We start from the raw sequence: 18,294 nt of genomic DNA on the forward strand, positions 1-18,294 counted from the left end.
TGTTGAAAATTCCTCCTCCTGAGGTGCTTTGGCCCGTGGGATCAGGGAAACATAATTCATTTAAGCTTTATCTGACAACTGACGGTGCAGGGAGATGCAGGATTGGAAAACGCAGGGTCGACATTGATCCTTGTGGTTCCACTAGAGCCAGCAGGGTCTCCCTGTCTGTCTGATGCAATTTTCTGATGCAGTTTCCTTTTTGGGGAGAGCACCAAGTCTGAATGATGTAAAAAGATTCTGCCATCAAACTAGACGGACTGAACAGCAGTTAATGGTAACTCAAGCGTAAAGCTCAGGAGAGCCATCTCTACTCCATCAGCTCCCCGTCCTGCTGCTGTGGCTGCCCGGAGCGAGGCGCCCCCTGTCGGCCGGCCGGAGAAGCGCGGACGCCGCGGGTGGTTTAAAAGCTCCGGCTGAGAAGGCGCAGCTCACAGAACTGAGGAGGTCTGCACCGGGAAAAGTTGTTCTCCAGTTAAGAGACTACAGACCACAGGAAAAACAGCAGAGATGGCATCCCAGGCGGAGCAGCGGCCCCCCCTGCACCTGACCGAGCTCACGGCGGCGCAGTTCATCGAAATCTGGAAGCACTTTGATACAGACGGTCAGTGTTCATGTAGTCTTGTATTTATTAAATGCTAATAACCTAATTATGAGGACACTTTTATTAATTCCGTTTTTTTTTAATGTAGGAGGAAGATGTTAAGTATATAAAACTGCTTAAGAAAAGCTGTATCACTGACTTTTAAAACAATAATAATACAATTCACTGCAGGTGGTTAGGCCTAATTACTCAATATAAAACGTTTAGTTGCATTTCATCCTTGGCTATTATAATTCATGTTAAGACTGTTTGTAACAATTTGCCAAAGAATTCATAGAGTTTGAAAAACGTATTTGACAAGCTTACTTAAGAAAAGAAAATGGAAAAGCAGGGAAGAGAAAGTGGGAGAATGATGGGTGTTCAGGATGAAGAAGAGGGAAGATGAGCGTGGCAGGGAGGGAAAGGGGAAAAAGATTAGAGATGGGAGGTTGTAAGCCTAAAATAGCGTTTTCCTCTTGCTTTTATTGGGCAGAGAAAAAAAATATATAAAAAAAATTCTCTAGTGACTAGTTACATGTAACAATGTAAGAAGTACATGTAACCCGTGGGAAATGCCACTTTGTACACCAAGGTTGTACAAAAAATACACAAATTACATTCAAATCAGTTCAATTCAATAAAAAAAAATTAATTAATCCCTGAATGGAAGTGAATTATGATGCAGATATTTGATATTAGACAATATGAGGCTAAGCTGAGATGCTGCAGTGAAGTTAAACTTACATCTATCAATTTACAATTGTTTTTTTATTTACGTAGTATTCAATAATTCTCATATTTTGGATTATAACAATAAATAATAAAAAAATTCCTATAGTAATCTAGCTGTAAAAGCCAATACACCTGCACCACTACACATGAAATCTGGCAAAGCATAGTTCTGAGGTCCTATTAAAAGAAAAGTTAATATTAAAAGTAAAAATATTTGAAAGTGATACCTGAATTAGGTAAATGTGATCGATGATACACCTTCACTGTGGATGTACAGTATGCACCAGTGAGGTAGTCAAACTGCAGAGCACCGTCCCTGCTCCTCTCTCTCTCTCTCTCTCTCTCTCTCTCTCTCTCTCTCTCTCTCTCTCTCTCTCTCTCTCTCTCTCTCTCTCTCTCTCTCTCTCTCTCTCTCTCTCTCTCTCTCTCTCTCCCTCTCAAAGCCTCTCCTGCTTTACATTACAGCTTCAGAAGGATTAAATTCTGTTGCCCCTCAAAGTAACTTCTGGCCTATATTTAAATGGTTTTCAAAGCCAGCCCAATAAACTTAACAGCCTTTTTTCCTCCCATCAAGCTAAAGCTTGACAGTATAGAAGTGCAGCTTTGTCAACCCCAGCAACACTGTAAATAACTGCAGTCTGTTTTAGAAAAGCACTCCAAGACCATGACCATGCTGATTAAGTGTTTCACATACATTAATTATACAGAAGTAAAAACTGTTAATTAAACAGTGAACAATAACATCTAATGTAAATTAATTTGAAAAATCTTTCACTTCACACAATCTTGCACTTCTAAGTGCAATAACTAAAATGTTAACATATGCATAACTATAATTATTAAATACATAATTTACAAGTTAACAACATAAACAACACGAAAACATGGAAAATAACAACATGAAACAGAGCACAAAATAACTGTGTACTTGAGTACCCTCACAACCATAAAGCTCAATGTCTTCACTTTAATCAACAATTCTATTAAAATTTAATATGACAGGCCACAGAGAAAACATTTATTTATTTAAACACAATTCAACCCGTACTATAACTTAACACTACTAAATAGACTACAAAGTAATTATATAAAAGTTTATTGACATTCACTTTTTAGTGACTGCTGGTCACTTAAGTTGCTGCAGAGGCAAATATTTTCCCTCAAATACATGTCATGCTCAAAAATCTTCCAAATTCATTACTTGTTTTACCAGGTTTGAGGAGTCATTGCTAGCAGGTGGCCATACGACATCTTAATCCCTGCAGACTTTGACACACAACAAAAGCCACGGATTAAAATAAACATGCATTACAATTAGACCCTTAATTTACCTGTAGCTGGCCGGCATGTTCAATCTAGCTTAACTACATGTCTATGCTGTCACTAGACTTAAATCTAAAACATGTTCTTTATCATCAGATGTATTACTGTCCCTCTGAATACACTGTGCTGCATGGCTGCGGTTTCACCCTCATCCTTAGAAAACACTAGCTGTGGTCACATTTCAATGTAGTTATCTTTCATTAACCTACAATGTGCACCATTGATGTATTATATTTCAACATACGTTATACATTCACCGACCAGTTTATTAGGTCCACCTTTCTAGTACCGGGTTGGACCCCCTTTTGTCTTCAGAACTGCCTTAATCCTTCGCGGCATAGATTCAACAAGATACTGGAAACATTCCTCAGAGAGTTTGGTCCATATTAACATGATAGCATCACATAGTTGCTGCAGATTTGTTGGCTGCACATCCATGATGCAAATCTCCCGTTCCCCCACATCCCAAAAGTGCTCTATTGGATTGAGATCTGGTGACTGTGGAGGCTATTTGAGTAGTGAACTCATTGTCATGTTCAAGAAACCAGTCTTAGGTGATACGCGCTTTATGACACGGTGCGTTATCCTGCTGGAATTACCATCAGAAGATGGTACAATGGTCATAAAGGGATGGACATGGTAAGCTACAATACTCAGGTAGGCTGTGGCGTTGACACGATGCTCAGTTGGTACTAATGGCCCCAAAGCCTGCCAGGAAAATATCCCCCACACATGACACCACCACCACCAGCCTGAACCGTTGATACAAGACAGGATGGATCCATGCTTTCATGTTGTTGACGCCAAATTCTGACCCTACCATCTGAATGTTGCAGCAGAAATAGAGACTCATCAGACCAGGCAACGTTTTTCCAATCTTCTGTTGTCCAGTTTTGCTGAGTCTGTGCGAATTGTAGCCTCAGTTTCCTGTTCTTAGCTGACAGGCGTGACACGATGTAGTCTTCTGCTGCTGTAGCCCATCTGCCTCAAGGTTGGACGTGTTGTGCGTTCAGAGATTCTCTGCACACCTCGGTTCTAACGAGTGGCTATTTGAGTTACTGTTGCCTTTCTATCAGCTCGAACCAGTCTGGTCATTCTCCTCTGACCTCCGGCATCAACAAGGCATTTCTGCCCACAGAACTGCTGCTCACTGGAAATTTTCTATTTTTCTGACCATTCTCTGTAAACCGTAGAGATGGTTGTGCGTGAAAATCCCAGTAGATTAGCAGTTTCTGAAATACTCAGACCAGCTCGTCTGGCCCCAACGACCATGCCACTTTCAAAGTCACTTGAATCACCTTTTCTTCTCCATTCTGATGCTGGTTTGAACTGCAGCAGATCGTCTTGACCAAGTCTACATGCCTAAATGCATTGAGTTGCTGCCATGTCATTGGCTGATTAGAAATTCGTATTGACAAGCAGTTGGTAAGGTGTACCTAATAAAGGGTGAGTGTACAATTGCAAATAGGTCTCAAAGTTCCTTTTTCTGAACAACCTCTTGGACCCTCACCAGTCTGGCTTCAAAAGTGGTCTCTCATTGAAATGGTCCCGATGTCTGTAACAGAGTCCTTGAGAGCAGCTAAAGCCCCTGGTCAATCCTCAGTCCTCATTCTATTAGAGCTATCAGCTGCCTTTGACACAGTTAATCACCGTTTTCTGCTGTCTGATATGGGCAGCCCTGGCAAAGCATTATCTTGGTTTAAACGTATCTCTTTGAGAACCGGTTCTCAATTCCCGTCCCTAGTGGTGACAATAGGGGCTGAACACTGCTGCACATCTGCAATTCTCAGCAGGAAAAAGAAGGAAGAAGATGCCTCACTCTGATGACATTTTTTTTACCAACAATAGTCGACAATTACATTTATTGGTGACTCTCTTTATTATTGATTTTTGTCAACGTCGACTAATCGTTGCACCATAGTCTTCTGTCTGTTCCTTGTACTGTATGTAATGCTGCTGCTGCCCAATAATTTCCCAATTATGTGACAGTGAGAAAATTTGATTATGTTTATGATTATGTATGAAAAGATTATGTTTTGTGATTTAAAAACCCTGTCTCTACTCTTAATACTTTTCTTAATTTATCTTTACTTTTAATTTAATTTATCATGTACATCATGTCTCTAACCCTTGACTGCTCTCACCAAGTTAGCCTGTCTTCACCAGAACCCCGACTTCCACTTTGGATCCATGCAATCTCATGGAAACTGCAGTCTGTCCCTCTCTGAACGAACTACCCCCAAAAATCCATTTTTTTTATCTTTTCATTAGGAAAACTAAGCCTTTGTCAATGTCAATGTCAATAGCACATATAAACGCCTATAGCCAACCAAAATGCTTTACAGTTAAATATTAACATCAATAAAAACAATCAACATTAAAATAAGACATAAAATCCAGTAGGAGCAGCTGCTCAGCTAAACGCCAAGGTGAACAAGGACGCGATTTACAAATGGAGAGGCTATTGGCAATTGGCAATTTCCATGTCATCACTAACTAATATGCATGCTGACTGTGAATGGTTTGTTGCTGAGGCGTATTTCAGCCATCTTTCAACCTCAAAGCCGACTGGTGATTAGAAGTTATCAATAATGTAAAGCAAAGTGAAACAGAACTGAGGAATAATTTAAGTTTGCATTAGGACGGCGCTGCCTTTAGCATGTCGCTGCTATTTGTTTTGTTTGTTCACTCACTGTTTGTTCCTACAGTGATTTGTTTTTGTCTGACAGGCCATCTGATCCCACGCACGGATGGAAGTACCTGTCAAATATTGTGTCCAAATTGAGCTGGGCAAGAGATGGGAGGAAGGAGGGAAAGGAGGATGAAAATTGTAAAAAAAAAAAAAAAAAGTCAAGCAGATGAGAGGATGAAACATTTTAGACTTAAATCCTGCCGGCCCCGGCTTTTCCTCACGTCCCACACAACCTGTGACTTCAGTTTAATCATTGTATTAATTTGCTGTATTTAATGTATTAAATAATCCCCAGTTATTTGAAAGCTATAAGATGTACAAAAGCTAAGGGAAAGAAAGCCTCAATAAATATAAATCTAATTGCCCTCATTCACCCTTTATACAAGAAGAGACTCATTATCTTGCTGACATTTGCACACCACTTCACTCTTGTGGCGTGTGTTTTTTTGTGCTGCAGCACACATATCGTCACAATCACTGCTACAGTTAAATGCCAGCTTTGGCATGAGAGAGTGGTGAAAAGAATATATCCTAGACCTAACCTTGTTTTCAAGAGGCCATGCGTTTAGATAATCAAAGTAAGTAAAGGTTGTGTAGAATTGTTATAACATCTGACATTTGGCAAACATCCCTCTGCTGCAGAGCTCAAGGATTTACTCAAGACATGAGTTGTGCACTGAATTCAGCTCCTAACCAACCGGCTGTTTGAAATAGTCAAACTGACCTAAGTACAGCTTTAAGTGTTTATGCAATCTATGTTATCTTGTATACTGATTATTTGGTTTTAACCACACAGGGACATGAGGTTGGACAAGCACTCAAGGTTTGGCCAGTGTACCAGAATTTAAAGACCCTCAGTGACCATTAATCTTTCATTAACATCGGAGTCTTTAATCAAAAGTTTGAGCAGTCAAAAAAAGCTTGAAAGCTTCATAATGGTATTTGTGCCAAATTAATTATGTTTCTCTGATGCACCACAGGAAACGGTTACATCGAAGGAAAAGAGCTGGAGAATTTCTTCAAAGAGTTGGAGACTGCGAGACGAGGATCAGGCGTGGTGAGTGTGTGTTTGTGTGGCACGCCACCAAATACCAACGTTACCCTTGTACTGTAGGTGACACAGTATCACACTCTGTTTAACATGTTGCATTACTTTCTATTATTTCACCAAATAAAAAACAATAGTAATCTCAATGATCAAAAGAGCAATCATTCAGGGGACAGGGGAAGGGGCCTTGCTTGTACACATGAAATGGGGAGAGAACCTCAGGAGAGTTCATGGTGGAGAGTGTTTTGACGGAAAGAGGAGAAGAGAAGAGCTAGCCATCCAATGTCTTGTTGCTGTTTTGTTTCAAATATCAACAAACATGATGTCATTCAGAAATCCCTGACCCTCAATTTATGAAGTTACAGGTTTAAGTAATGACAACTGAATCAAAATAACTGTAGTGTAATAAATGTCAAGGATACCCGGAAGCAGAGAGTCAAAATGAATGCATGAGGAAAAAACAACAAAATAAGTAAGGGTCAAATTTGGCGAAAATGCTCTATAAAAGAAATGTAACATTTTACAATGTCTTCTAACAGTTTGACTAATTCAACAAAATAAGTTAATCAATTAAATTGTTGAATCATTCCAAATTAGTTATTCATCACATAATCATGAATTTCACTGAGCGTCAAACTCAAAAATGCATATTTATGATAATATGTATACATGCAAGAGTCACCAATAAACATAATCATGTAAGATTATATTTATACATTAATAAAATGACAATGGCAAAATATGACTTACCATCTATTTAAATCAGACATTCAAATACGACATGGAAAACTGTTCCTGAATAAATGTGCACCACAGGAAAGACCGTAGAGCTTGAAGATTATTTATGCATAACTGCCTCTTAATGCAAAACACAAGACGACATGTGAGGCTGATGAAAACTAGCTATATATACCATGCAAAGGAAATTCATATTTTATAAGTAGTGGTAAAACCTTAACGTCTGATCCAACACGTTTTGGGAATTATGGTACAGATTTTTGAATTGTGTATGTGTCTGATCCTTAATTTCTATCGCAATTGTAACAAATTATTCTCAGGTGAAAACATTTTTTATTTGATGACCTTTTTGACATAATGACTAGACCTGCCATATGTTAGCGAGTGTTTTGAAAAAATCCTTCAAATTATTAGCTAATTAACAGTTTAAAGCTTACATATTCAGGTTGATGGCAAACATGATGGATTTCAGATAATTATGAACAAACGTGCCAGTGCCAGTTTGGAAGAGAGTGTGATATAAAATTGAAATTATTAGCACAACACTTTAACTACAAAGAACTAAAACTGACATAATTAAAAATAAAAGCAGAAATATATACAAAATCCATGTATCATTCGTTCTTTCTATTTTCAATTGTCAATCAAAAATAAAAAAAATAAAATAGTGACGTTTTATTTTGCTTTTACAACTAACACAAAAAAAAAAAACAATGCCTGGCTTTTCATATTTACATTTTTGACTCGGATCAGAACTACGAAATGGAAAAAACAGGCCACAGGACTGAATTTTATTTTATTTAATTGGTCGGGTTTACCAGACCCAGAAATGGCTTACTGCTGCAGCAGTTTGGACATCACGGCGGCGCTGGAATCACATATTAGTTTGATCAAGGACTTATTCAACAGCGGTTTGACACACGGCGAAAAACCCTGGATGTTGCAGATGGGTATGCTACAATACTCAGAAATGAGCGTTCGAAAATTATGTGCTCGGCATGATCTGAGGAGAAAAAGACTTATGTCAGCACACAGGGTAAAGTTGGACAGATATTCGTAGATTACCACTTCTGCAGTAAATAACTCTCAAATAAAGAGATGTAAAAGCATGAATGTTTCCTCTGTCCAACTACCGAAACATAGACAACAAGCTACAAGCCAAGTGTCATAAAAAAAAAACTGCACAAAAGACGTTGATGTCAATATATAACTGGTTGTATGACAGTAACTTAGGGACCTCTACAAATTGCGGTCCCCATATGAAAATATTCAATAACTTCAGCATCACCAACTCTAGTCTCACCAAAATCACCACAGTTGACAGTTGTTTCCTACTGATGAAATTGAAATAGAATTGAATTAAATTGAAAATAGAGAGAAGGAATGATACACAGATTCACAGATTTATATATTTAGTTTTTCCTTTTCCTTATACGTGCATTCCTTGTTTTTACACTCCCTCGTCTCCTCTTTTTACCTTGTGCATTTCTGTCTCATTATGCAAATGACGAGGGCTGCCTCCTCATTGAAAATCCACGTAGGCTATAAGGAAAAGGAAAGACGATATACACATAAAAGCAGAAATATATATATATATATATATATATATATATATATATATATATATATATATATATATATATATATATATTTCTGCTTTTATTTTTAATTATGTTACTTTTGGTCCTCCATATTAAACTTGTTAACTAATGGTTTGAATAAAAGAGTGAAATTGAAAAAAAAAGTTAGCTATAATTAAAGTTAAATGGCTGAAATTGTTTACTGAAAAATATGAATGAATAATCAAATCCTCCAGAATAACAGTTAACTAAAGCCAGTCAGCTAAAACCGATGAATGAACAAACCAAATCTGTTAAATCTAGTAGCTAACGTAGGGCAGTAGTGCTTGAATGGATAAGATACTTGTAGCACAATGAAGAAATTCTGAAACTATAAACAACAAATGGTTAACAATTTAAGTTTATCTAGCATCTCTTCCTTAGTTGACTGTCTTTGTTGAGTGTAACTGTTAAAGTGAATCTAGACTAGCTCCATGTTTAATGGCAGTTCAAAAGAAAATATTGACGTGTTAGATGTTGTATTGATGAAGAGTTTCTTAAGAATACCCAACCGTAAGAATGTTAAAGGAAAAAGTTGGGGAACCACTAATCCAAGCAACTGAACCTGTAGATTTACTACTTTTTTTGTTATTTAAACATTTTCCTCTAACATTAAGCAAGCATACTGAATACCTAAATATAAGTACCGTATATAAATGAAATATACTGCCAATATTCTTTTTAAACACACTATTCAATAATTTGTCATTTCCCATTGTAAATTAATCGATTGCTTATCATGACAGTAGAAAACACCAGCCAGATTGCAATAATTCAGGTTGCTGTTGTTGATTAATAATGCATGCGTAACCTATAAAAACTGGGTTGGTGCAGGTATTTTACCATGTGTGCTTGAATGTGGTTACAGGATCCTTCTCATGTTACGTTTAAAGAAAAGATGAAGGAGTTTATGGCCAGATTTGACAAGAATTCTGATGGCAGAATCGAGATGTCAGAGGTGAGAACAAACAAAATCTGATAAAGACACATCATTGCCGTGTGCTCATTGGTTATCTGACTGCCTTGCATGCTCACATTATTTTCTCTGAGAACCTGTCTAATCAAACCAAAAACAACTGCTTAAGTAAAGCCTACTATTTGAATATTTTATTTTTTTACAAGAACAAATCAATACTGTATCACATAACCCTCCCGTCTCTCTCTAGTTGGCCCAAATTCTGCCTACAGAAGAAAACTTCCTGCTCTGTTTCAGAGAGTTTGTTGGATCCAGTGCTGAATTCATGAATGTAAGTTTATACATATTCCCATCTGTGTGACTTAACGTGTTTGTTGACGTGCACCAATTTATATAACTCTACATTAGATCTGCTCAGTCAAGCCTTAATGCACATTCAAAGCTCTTCAGTTTAATGACTATAACAGAAGACGCCCTGTTTATTTATGCCGCTCTAAGGGGTTCTATATTTTTTTGAAGGAAGGTCGCTTGCAGACTGAACTTTACTGAGCTGTGAAATTTCTTCACCAATGCCTCAAGCCAGCGTGCCTTCACAGCTTTTCCCGTGTGACAATGCGTGTTCAGATGCTCCCAAAGTCCTTTGGTTTCCTTGCCAAGCTGTTTCATGTTGTCATACTCCAATAAGGATGTAACGTGTTAATTTAGAGCCTTGTTCTGTGTCAGGAGCTCAGAATTGAACAGCCTTTTTGATACTGAGATTTAGGTCACTGCCATGCCTGACATCCAAAAGATTTCTTTGATGCAAATTTAGATAAGATAAAATGTAAAATCATAACACAACTTACAGTCATTATTAAAATTTAGATGTAACATTTCAAAATTCTCATTGGATTACTTTAAGTCAGTGGAGCATTGAAATGTCACCTTTGATGTTTCTCTGTAACATCTATTTAATGGACACTGCTATTTTACAATATAATTTTTTAAAGCTCATTATTAACACTTGGATTCGACTATCTATACTGTCACATTTATTGTATTGTCACATTTGTTCAGTATTTAATTCTTTACAGAGATAAAACAACACCCTGACTGCCTGAGTCACACTTGTATTAAACCTATCATGGTTTGTGATTCTGACATTGTTCGTACTTTTATTAACATTCATTTCTTTATTATTTCCTTTTCTGTCAGTCATGCTTGCCACTTATTGCCTGCATGGTTATATTGTGTTGGCTCACACGCGTTCATTCCCCCAGTCAACTCTCCCACTATTCGCCCCACTGATTGTTTTCGTGCCTTGTCATCACCTTTTCATCACCTTTTATGTTCCTCCAGTACGTTATGCCTTTTACTTTCTTTAGATATTTTGTCGCTAGTTTGTTGGACTTCCTGCACCTCCAGCACTTTTGTCTATGAGATCAAGAACCATATCCGTCTGCATAAGAGTCCTCCAGCCTCTCATTGTGACTACAGGCAGCAAACATAAGCTTCACTGTGACAGCAAATACTCGTAAAACATACGTGGCTCATTCCATTTTATGAGGACTTTATGGCACGTTCAGGCTGCTCTCCGTGTTAAAGCTATTCTCAGACAGCCATACATAATGAATGGACCACAGCTTTTTGCTGGGGGGAGAGTGAGCTTGTGCTTGCAGACTTACATCTTTGATAAGGGGTTTGACAATTTCTATATTTACACAAAGTCAGATGACACAAACATTTCTCTTAACTGCAGGGATTTTTGTATGTTTTAATATTTAGAAATGTTTTCTGACAACATAACTCTTTCTGCTGCAGGCCTGGCGGAGGTATGACAGTGACCGTAGTGGGTACATCGAATCAAACGAGCTGAAGGTAAAACCTCCTGATACTGAATCTTAATCATTGGTTTTGCCAGACTCAGATTCAGACATTTAGACCTAATTCTTTGGAAAAATTATTGAATTTTTTAAAAAATTCACCCACCCACAACTTTAACCGTATAGATTCTGTCCACTGCCATTCGTGAATGCAGTAAGGTGTCTCATTTGTGTGAGTTCTTTCTGTCTTCAGGGTTTCCTGTCAGACCTGCTGAAGAAATCTAACAGAAACTACGGTGACAAGAAGCTAAATGAGTTTACGCAAACAATCGTGAGTGTTATAGCATTTACATTCAATCATTGTGAAGTCATCGTGGTCTTCATCTCCCTTTTGCCATTTCCATACCGTTCCAAATTGTTCTTACTTGGCGTTTCAACAACATTAGCTCAACCAACATAATCGCATCAAGATGTTGGAGATCTTCCACCAGTCTGTGATTTCAAGTGCCATCAACTTTGCTGTTGTCTGCCGATGGGGCAGCATCCGTGTCAGAGACACCAGCAGGATCCACAGACAGATCCATAGAGCTGGTAACATCATTGGATACGTTTGATTCAGTGAGAGACAGGAAGACACTGAACAAACTGCTACGATAATCAGTCCCACTCCCTTCATTACACACTCCAGAGGCAGCAGAGGTCTTTCTCCAGAAGATTCATTCAGCTCCGCTGCCACGAAGAACGCTTCATAACGCTTTCTACCATTCTCAGCAACACACTAATTCTGCCTCATGTGATAGATAACCATGGTTATAATATGTCCCTTCTCAGTGCTCTAATACATCCATCCATCCATCCATCCATCCATCCATCCATCCATCCATCCATCCATCCATCCATCCATCCATCCATCCATCCATATGTTTAAGTTAACCAACATATTGACAATAACATCTATGCACCTTGATTAAGACTAATAGTCTTAAATGTCAATATTGCACCACACTGTATTTTGGTTAAAACTGTAATTTCAGCCACAGTGTTGAAACATAATTTACTTCTGTGTGTCTTATGCCTGTATAGTTTTACATCTACTCTCAAGAATAATGCCAAACTGCCACCGCTGCAAGTGAAGCACTGAACTACTGCATAATTTAAAACACGTGAAGGTTCAAATTTTAATAGCCTCGACTACATATAACACACTTGTTGTGCTGAGTCTTCACTTTTCTTCCACAAGAGTTAGTTGGCCATCTGTGAGCTGAAGATATGCGACTGTTTCCATTTTATCTCACCTGAGTGGAAATGCCAAACTTGTAAAGTATTAACAGATCATCCTAGCATTTCTTTTGCGTTTCCTCAATACATTTTCTCTTATTTTCCCTCTTTGTAGCTCAGGATGTTTGACCTTAATGGTGATGGCAAGCTGGGCCTGTCTGAGATGGCGAGGTGAACGTCACTTCTGGTTTTACATCTTCTGTTTAGATGCTTCAGTTATAAACTTTCTTCAATTAAGCAGCTAAAGTAAAAACTAATGAAGTTTTTGTATTTCACTACAGGCTTTTGCCAGTCCAGGAGAATTTCCTGCTGAAGTTTCAGGTAAGATTATGCTGGTTAAAAAAAATAATGCCAAAAATAATAATAAAGCAACAACTCTCTTTTTAAGCTGAGTCAGTACCTCTGATATTAAGATGTCCAAAAACATGAGACAATTTACCTTAATACTCATCGTGAGTGTTTACAAAAATGTGTAATTATTCATGTTAAATACAAAAGGATTAAGTATTAGAGAACAGCATGGTTTTCAAAATCATTGGATTCAAATTTCAATCAAAAATTAAAATATACTAATTTTATATAAAGTGCAGACCAAAGGTTCCCCATTTGTTTGAATGAGAAGGTGTGTCCAAACTTTTGGTCTGTACTGTATGTATATATATATATATATATATATATATATATATATATATATATATATATATATATATATATATATATATATATACACATATAAATATATATATACATATTTCCATAGTTTAGACTCTTTAAATAAGCCCAAAAGCATTGGTTAAACTTTGTTTCGACAGCTGTAACTACAATAGTACAATTGTAATTGTTTAGCATTTCAAATTAAATAAGCAAGAACAGCTCATAACCTACAGCACAAATAAGAAGGTGATAGCTTTTTTTCTTCTTGATATCAATGATATGCACCGCCCGTGCAGGAAAATGTTGGTCTTGAGGAGAACTAAGGGTTAAAGCAATTTGCTGAAAAAATTAGGGTGAAAAAAATAATCACATGGTTAAAGTTTACATGTGTAATTCTTGATCCTGTTTTCAGTCCCTCCATTCTGCAAGCCACTTCAAAGCTGATTTAACTCACTGATGTGCAACAGCTGAGGGTTGACAAGGTTGGCAAAAACACCATGAGACCTTGATCCACCAAGTTTTGAAAAAGAAAAAATAAGATTCTTGAAAAAAGCTATAATTATTTTTTTCAAACAGACAGTATTTTTTTAGTCCAAGTCCTCAGTAGTCACTGCATATCTGTCACTCAGAGGTAATGGACTCATAACGCATGACTCAACAAGGTAAAAGTTTATGCAGTTTATACCAAAAATCAGAAGTAACCCACTCTAAATAATTGAAAATCAACCGGCAGGTAGTCAGAGTCAAAGCCATGTGGTTTTTGACAAGGACAGGCTGATTGTCAAGAAGAACTAGCATCTGACAGAAGGAAGAGAGCAACTTCTTATGCACAAATACCACAGGGGACATGATTATACAGGTGTAGCACATTATGGCAGGGCGAGATGACACCCCATCCTGAAAAAAAAGACAAGGTGAGAAAACTAAAAAACAAAACAAAAACTAAAAAAAAATCCTAAATGGACAAAAAAGCAAATATGACCTCATTACCTCTGAGCAAGGGCATGATACTAATCTCTACGATTGAGATGTTTCCCTGTTCAAAAACTCAACATGATTCAAATGATTGGATCACTCCATGAGCGTGTCATCACGCTCTGCACAATGACCCAGTAATTGGAGTTTGTGTGTTGCAGCTGGGAAGTAAGTAAAACATCCTGAGGATTAAAGCACACTGATTTATTGTGTTGAAAGTAGTGATGTCTGACAAATATCTGACTTTCATCCAGATGTCAGTTACTGTAGGTGAGAGTACAATCATTATTCACTGCTGCTTTAAATGACTCTTTAAAGCACTGAGATTTTTTTTAAAACATTGTTTCGTAAACATCTTTTTTTTTTGAGAAAACTAGTTTTACCCTGCATGCTGTCAAGGCAGTGTGTTGCCCCGTCCTCAGAAGAGCCTGCAGCTATATTCACATTTGTCCTTTTTCAATTTGAAGTGCCGTTTTACAACAAAACTAAATTGCATCCACATTCACTTTTGTGTCAGAGAAGATCTCAATCCATATTACCCCACAGTAACTGAAATTCAGACAGCTATCCACGCTCACTGGGAATTAGCTCACAAGTGAAAATGGGCTGAAAGCTCAGCTGGAATAACGTTTGTTACAGATTACAAAGGTTTTCCTACTGTACATGTAGACCGTTGCAGTGTTATTATTAGTGGATATGATGGCTGCATAACAGCTGATAATGTAGCAAGGACAAGTCACCAAAGTTTACTTTTCTATCCCGATGTTGTAGTTTACACCATCATTAATGTGCATATTTGTGTTATAGTTGAGAGGTGGTCATATTTAAGATATGGGCTTGGTGACTCAAGTAAGGATAGTAGAGATGCAGAAAAGCAACTCATAAAGTGAAGTCGTGCAGCTACTTGATTGTTTCCACATGCTTTAGATTTTTTCCTTTCACATTAGACTATATTAGCTTCATTTACAAACTGAAGCAGGATCTGCAACACATTTAACATTTTCCTTTTTCAAGGGTTGAATTTGCATTAATTGTAACCGATGTCCTACATTATAAATGAAAACATTGAATGTAAAGAGCTGTCCAACCAATACTTCTATTAACTGTCAGTATTTCATTTCTGATGTGTACACTGTGTAAATAACTGTAAATAGCATGCACAGTTTTTACATATTTCATTATAATACTATTATATCATATTACCTCATCTTTATTTTTTCTTAATATTGAATATCTTGCTGTTTATTTGAAGAGCAAAAAAGTTTGGCTCCAACTCTAGTTTTGTTCTGTTCTGCTTCTGCATACTATAAGCACAAGTAAATTCCCTTTTCTGATGTACGTAGGCTGATGTTGCATTGGAACGAGTGATGCACTTTTGATTAAGTTATATTATTTACCAGTCCAGGTTCCTTGGCTGTGCAGCCTCAGAGTCAGGGAGGTACAGTAACTGGAGCACAAGTCTCCAAAAACAGAAAACAGAATGATGGCAAAATGTATGGAAATGCACTGTAAATCCCTTTGAAATAAGGATGCAGCTTTTAAGTACAGTGTTTTAATTTTTCAGAGGTCAGCATTTACAGCAGGGCTATTTTACACAAATGTTTAATGCATCTTGACATGTATGTTGAGTGCAGATCAACAATTCCTCTGGTCAGAGGATTAGTATGTATCATGTGGATTAACTCAGCTAGTCCCAGATATTATAATCTGCACGGATTAATAGCAGTTGTGACTCTAGAGATTGTATTGCTGTCTACAAATATCCATCAGTTTATGTGGATTTTCACATCTCTCTCTTGCTTTCTCTTATTCAGGGAATCAGACTCACCGTAAAAGAATTTGACTCCCTCTTTGCGTTCTACGATAAGGTGAAAAAAACTAATTTTTTTGTTTGTGCTCCCTTATTCTGTATGTGTAAAATGTCTTATTCATTGAGTGTGGTACCAGGACAAGACTCTATAGTCGTACGAAAGGCTCTGTCCCACTGAAGTCATCAGGATGTCAACATGTTTATGATTGAGAGTCTGAATATTTTTTGTAAATTGCATGCTGACCTTTCCGATACAAGTTGATATGTTTCACTCAAAGCTACAGATGTCAGATGAGTCAGTCCACGTGATAGCATCTTCATAGTCAGCATGTTGACATCCTGATGTCAACATTTATGGAGTAAAAAACTCTTTATGTATAAACCTGACGTCCCGCCTTGTCTCGTCCATCAGGATGGCAATGGCTACATTGACGAGCAGGAGCTGGAAGCACTACTGAAGGACCTCTGCGACAAGAACAAAATGGTAATGAATAGTTTGCCTATTGATTAATCAGTTCAGGTTACTTTTCTATTTGCCAAATATAGCAGGGAGATTGGGTATCTACCTGAGACACCGCTCTAATGTGCCACCTGCTGCCTGTACTTGTTCATGACTTTTTCTGGCAGGACGTGGACACGACTGGACTGGTGGATTACAAAAAGAGCATCATGGCTCTGTCTGATGGAGGGAAACTGTACCGCAATGAGATGGAGATCGTCCTGTGCCGGGACTCCACGCTGTGACCTTCCCGCCTGGGAAGCTGGCATCGTCCCGCACTGCTTCTGCCCTCCTACCTCCTAATGTAACCTGATGCATGTGTGACCCTTAACCTCGCTACGGCACTTAGTGTGAAGACAAAAGTGCTCCTGAAAGCACAAAGTGTACTGCTGACCTTGCTGCTTTAGCTCTTTAGTCCTCTGAGATTTGTTTTTCCAACATGCAATTACATAGTGAGATTGGCATGGTGATGATGTATTTATTTATTTGACTTCCTGATTTTAAAATGCATTTGTATTTTTTAATTATTCTTATTATGTCTCTCTCCCGCAGGAATTAAGATTAAAACTTCTATAGCATCTCATTATATTTATTCCAGTTTAATTTATTTATTTAATGATGAGGCTTGTATTGTTTTATTAGAGATATCAGTGAGAGAATGAATAAATATTACATGACAACTCCTGTCCCATTTATTCACTTGCATTAAAAAGTTACACTCGCATCTAAAAAATGTAAATGGTGTTGCCGTTGAAGGTCTGTTCGGTGTCTTCTTTCAGAGGCACAACACGTACACTTTGAAGTGACGTGTTATATCGTGTCCGCTACCGATGACCAGAAAAAAAGGCCCTCTTGACATAGCAAACTGCTATTAATTTTCAATCTCGTGATGGCACAATGTTTAAGGTAGAAAGAGCTTGCATTTCTCTTTTTTTTTTATTGAGGAGAGTCTCTGAAGCACCAAGTAACTACAGTATGTTGGACCAGCTGAGAGAATAACTTCAAAAATGGAGCAGGATGGTCACCATAGTCTTGTATCAAGTAAATCGTCCACACATACATAGTAGATTGTCAACATTGATGGACACTGATGGACATATAGGGGCAATGTGAAGTTCAGTGCCTTGCAAAAAGCAGAATGTATGCACAGTTTAATGTTGGGAAAATCTCTGAAAAGTTATTGTCCAGCTTTTGTAAGAATGCATCCATTTACCATTTCTCTTCATAGTGGAATGCTCAACACATCCTCATGTGTAAGAATAGTAGAGCAGTAGTCCACCTTCCATCAATTAATCATTGCCACTTTCATCTTTAATTAAACCCACTATCTTTAAAGTACAGCTGCTTCATGCACGGCAAAGCTGCAACCACACACGCACTCTCAATCATATCATGAGCATCACAGCAAAGGTTCAGTTTTACACATATGCGGGCATGCAAGTACACACGTGCAGTAAATACACCCACCGAAGTACAGAGAGACATACAGTGAAACACTGGGCCGTACATCAAGCTGTTAACTGCTGACAACAAGGGAAAAGAGCGTTATATCCGCTCTGATTCCTTCACCCACATCATTCCCACTCAGTGAGAGGAATGAGACGAGCAGATGAGATTACCCTCTGCAC

At 37.8% G+C, this 18,294-nt stretch overlaps 1 protein-coding gene across 1 annotated transcript; it reads left to right on the plus strand.

Moving 5' to 3' along the window:
- The first annotated feature begins 305 nt into the window (after positions 1-305).
- Positions 306-17,333, plus strand: LOC133420824 (calretinin-like). Its single transcript, XM_061710679.1, has 11 exons — positions 306-601; positions 6,308-6,384; positions 9,601-9,690; positions 9,899-9,979; positions 11,449-11,505; positions 11,704-11,781; positions 12,844-12,899; positions 13,010-13,049; positions 16,172-16,225; positions 16,580-16,651; positions 16,795-17,333. Exons 1-11 carry the CDS (start codon positions 508-510, stop codon positions 16,909-16,911), a joined length of 816 nt encoding a protein of 271 aa, XP_061566663.1. The 5' UTR covers positions 306-507; the 3' UTR covers positions 16,912-17,333.
- Positions 17,334-18,294: the final 961 nt, after the last annotated feature.

Source organism: Cololabis saira, chromosome 2 (assembly GCF_033807715.1).
Source record: "Cololabis saira isolate AMF1-May2022 chromosome 2, fColSai1.1, whole genome shotgun sequence".
NCBI lineage: Eukaryota > Metazoa > Chordata > Actinopteri > Beloniformes > Belonidae > Cololabis > Cololabis saira.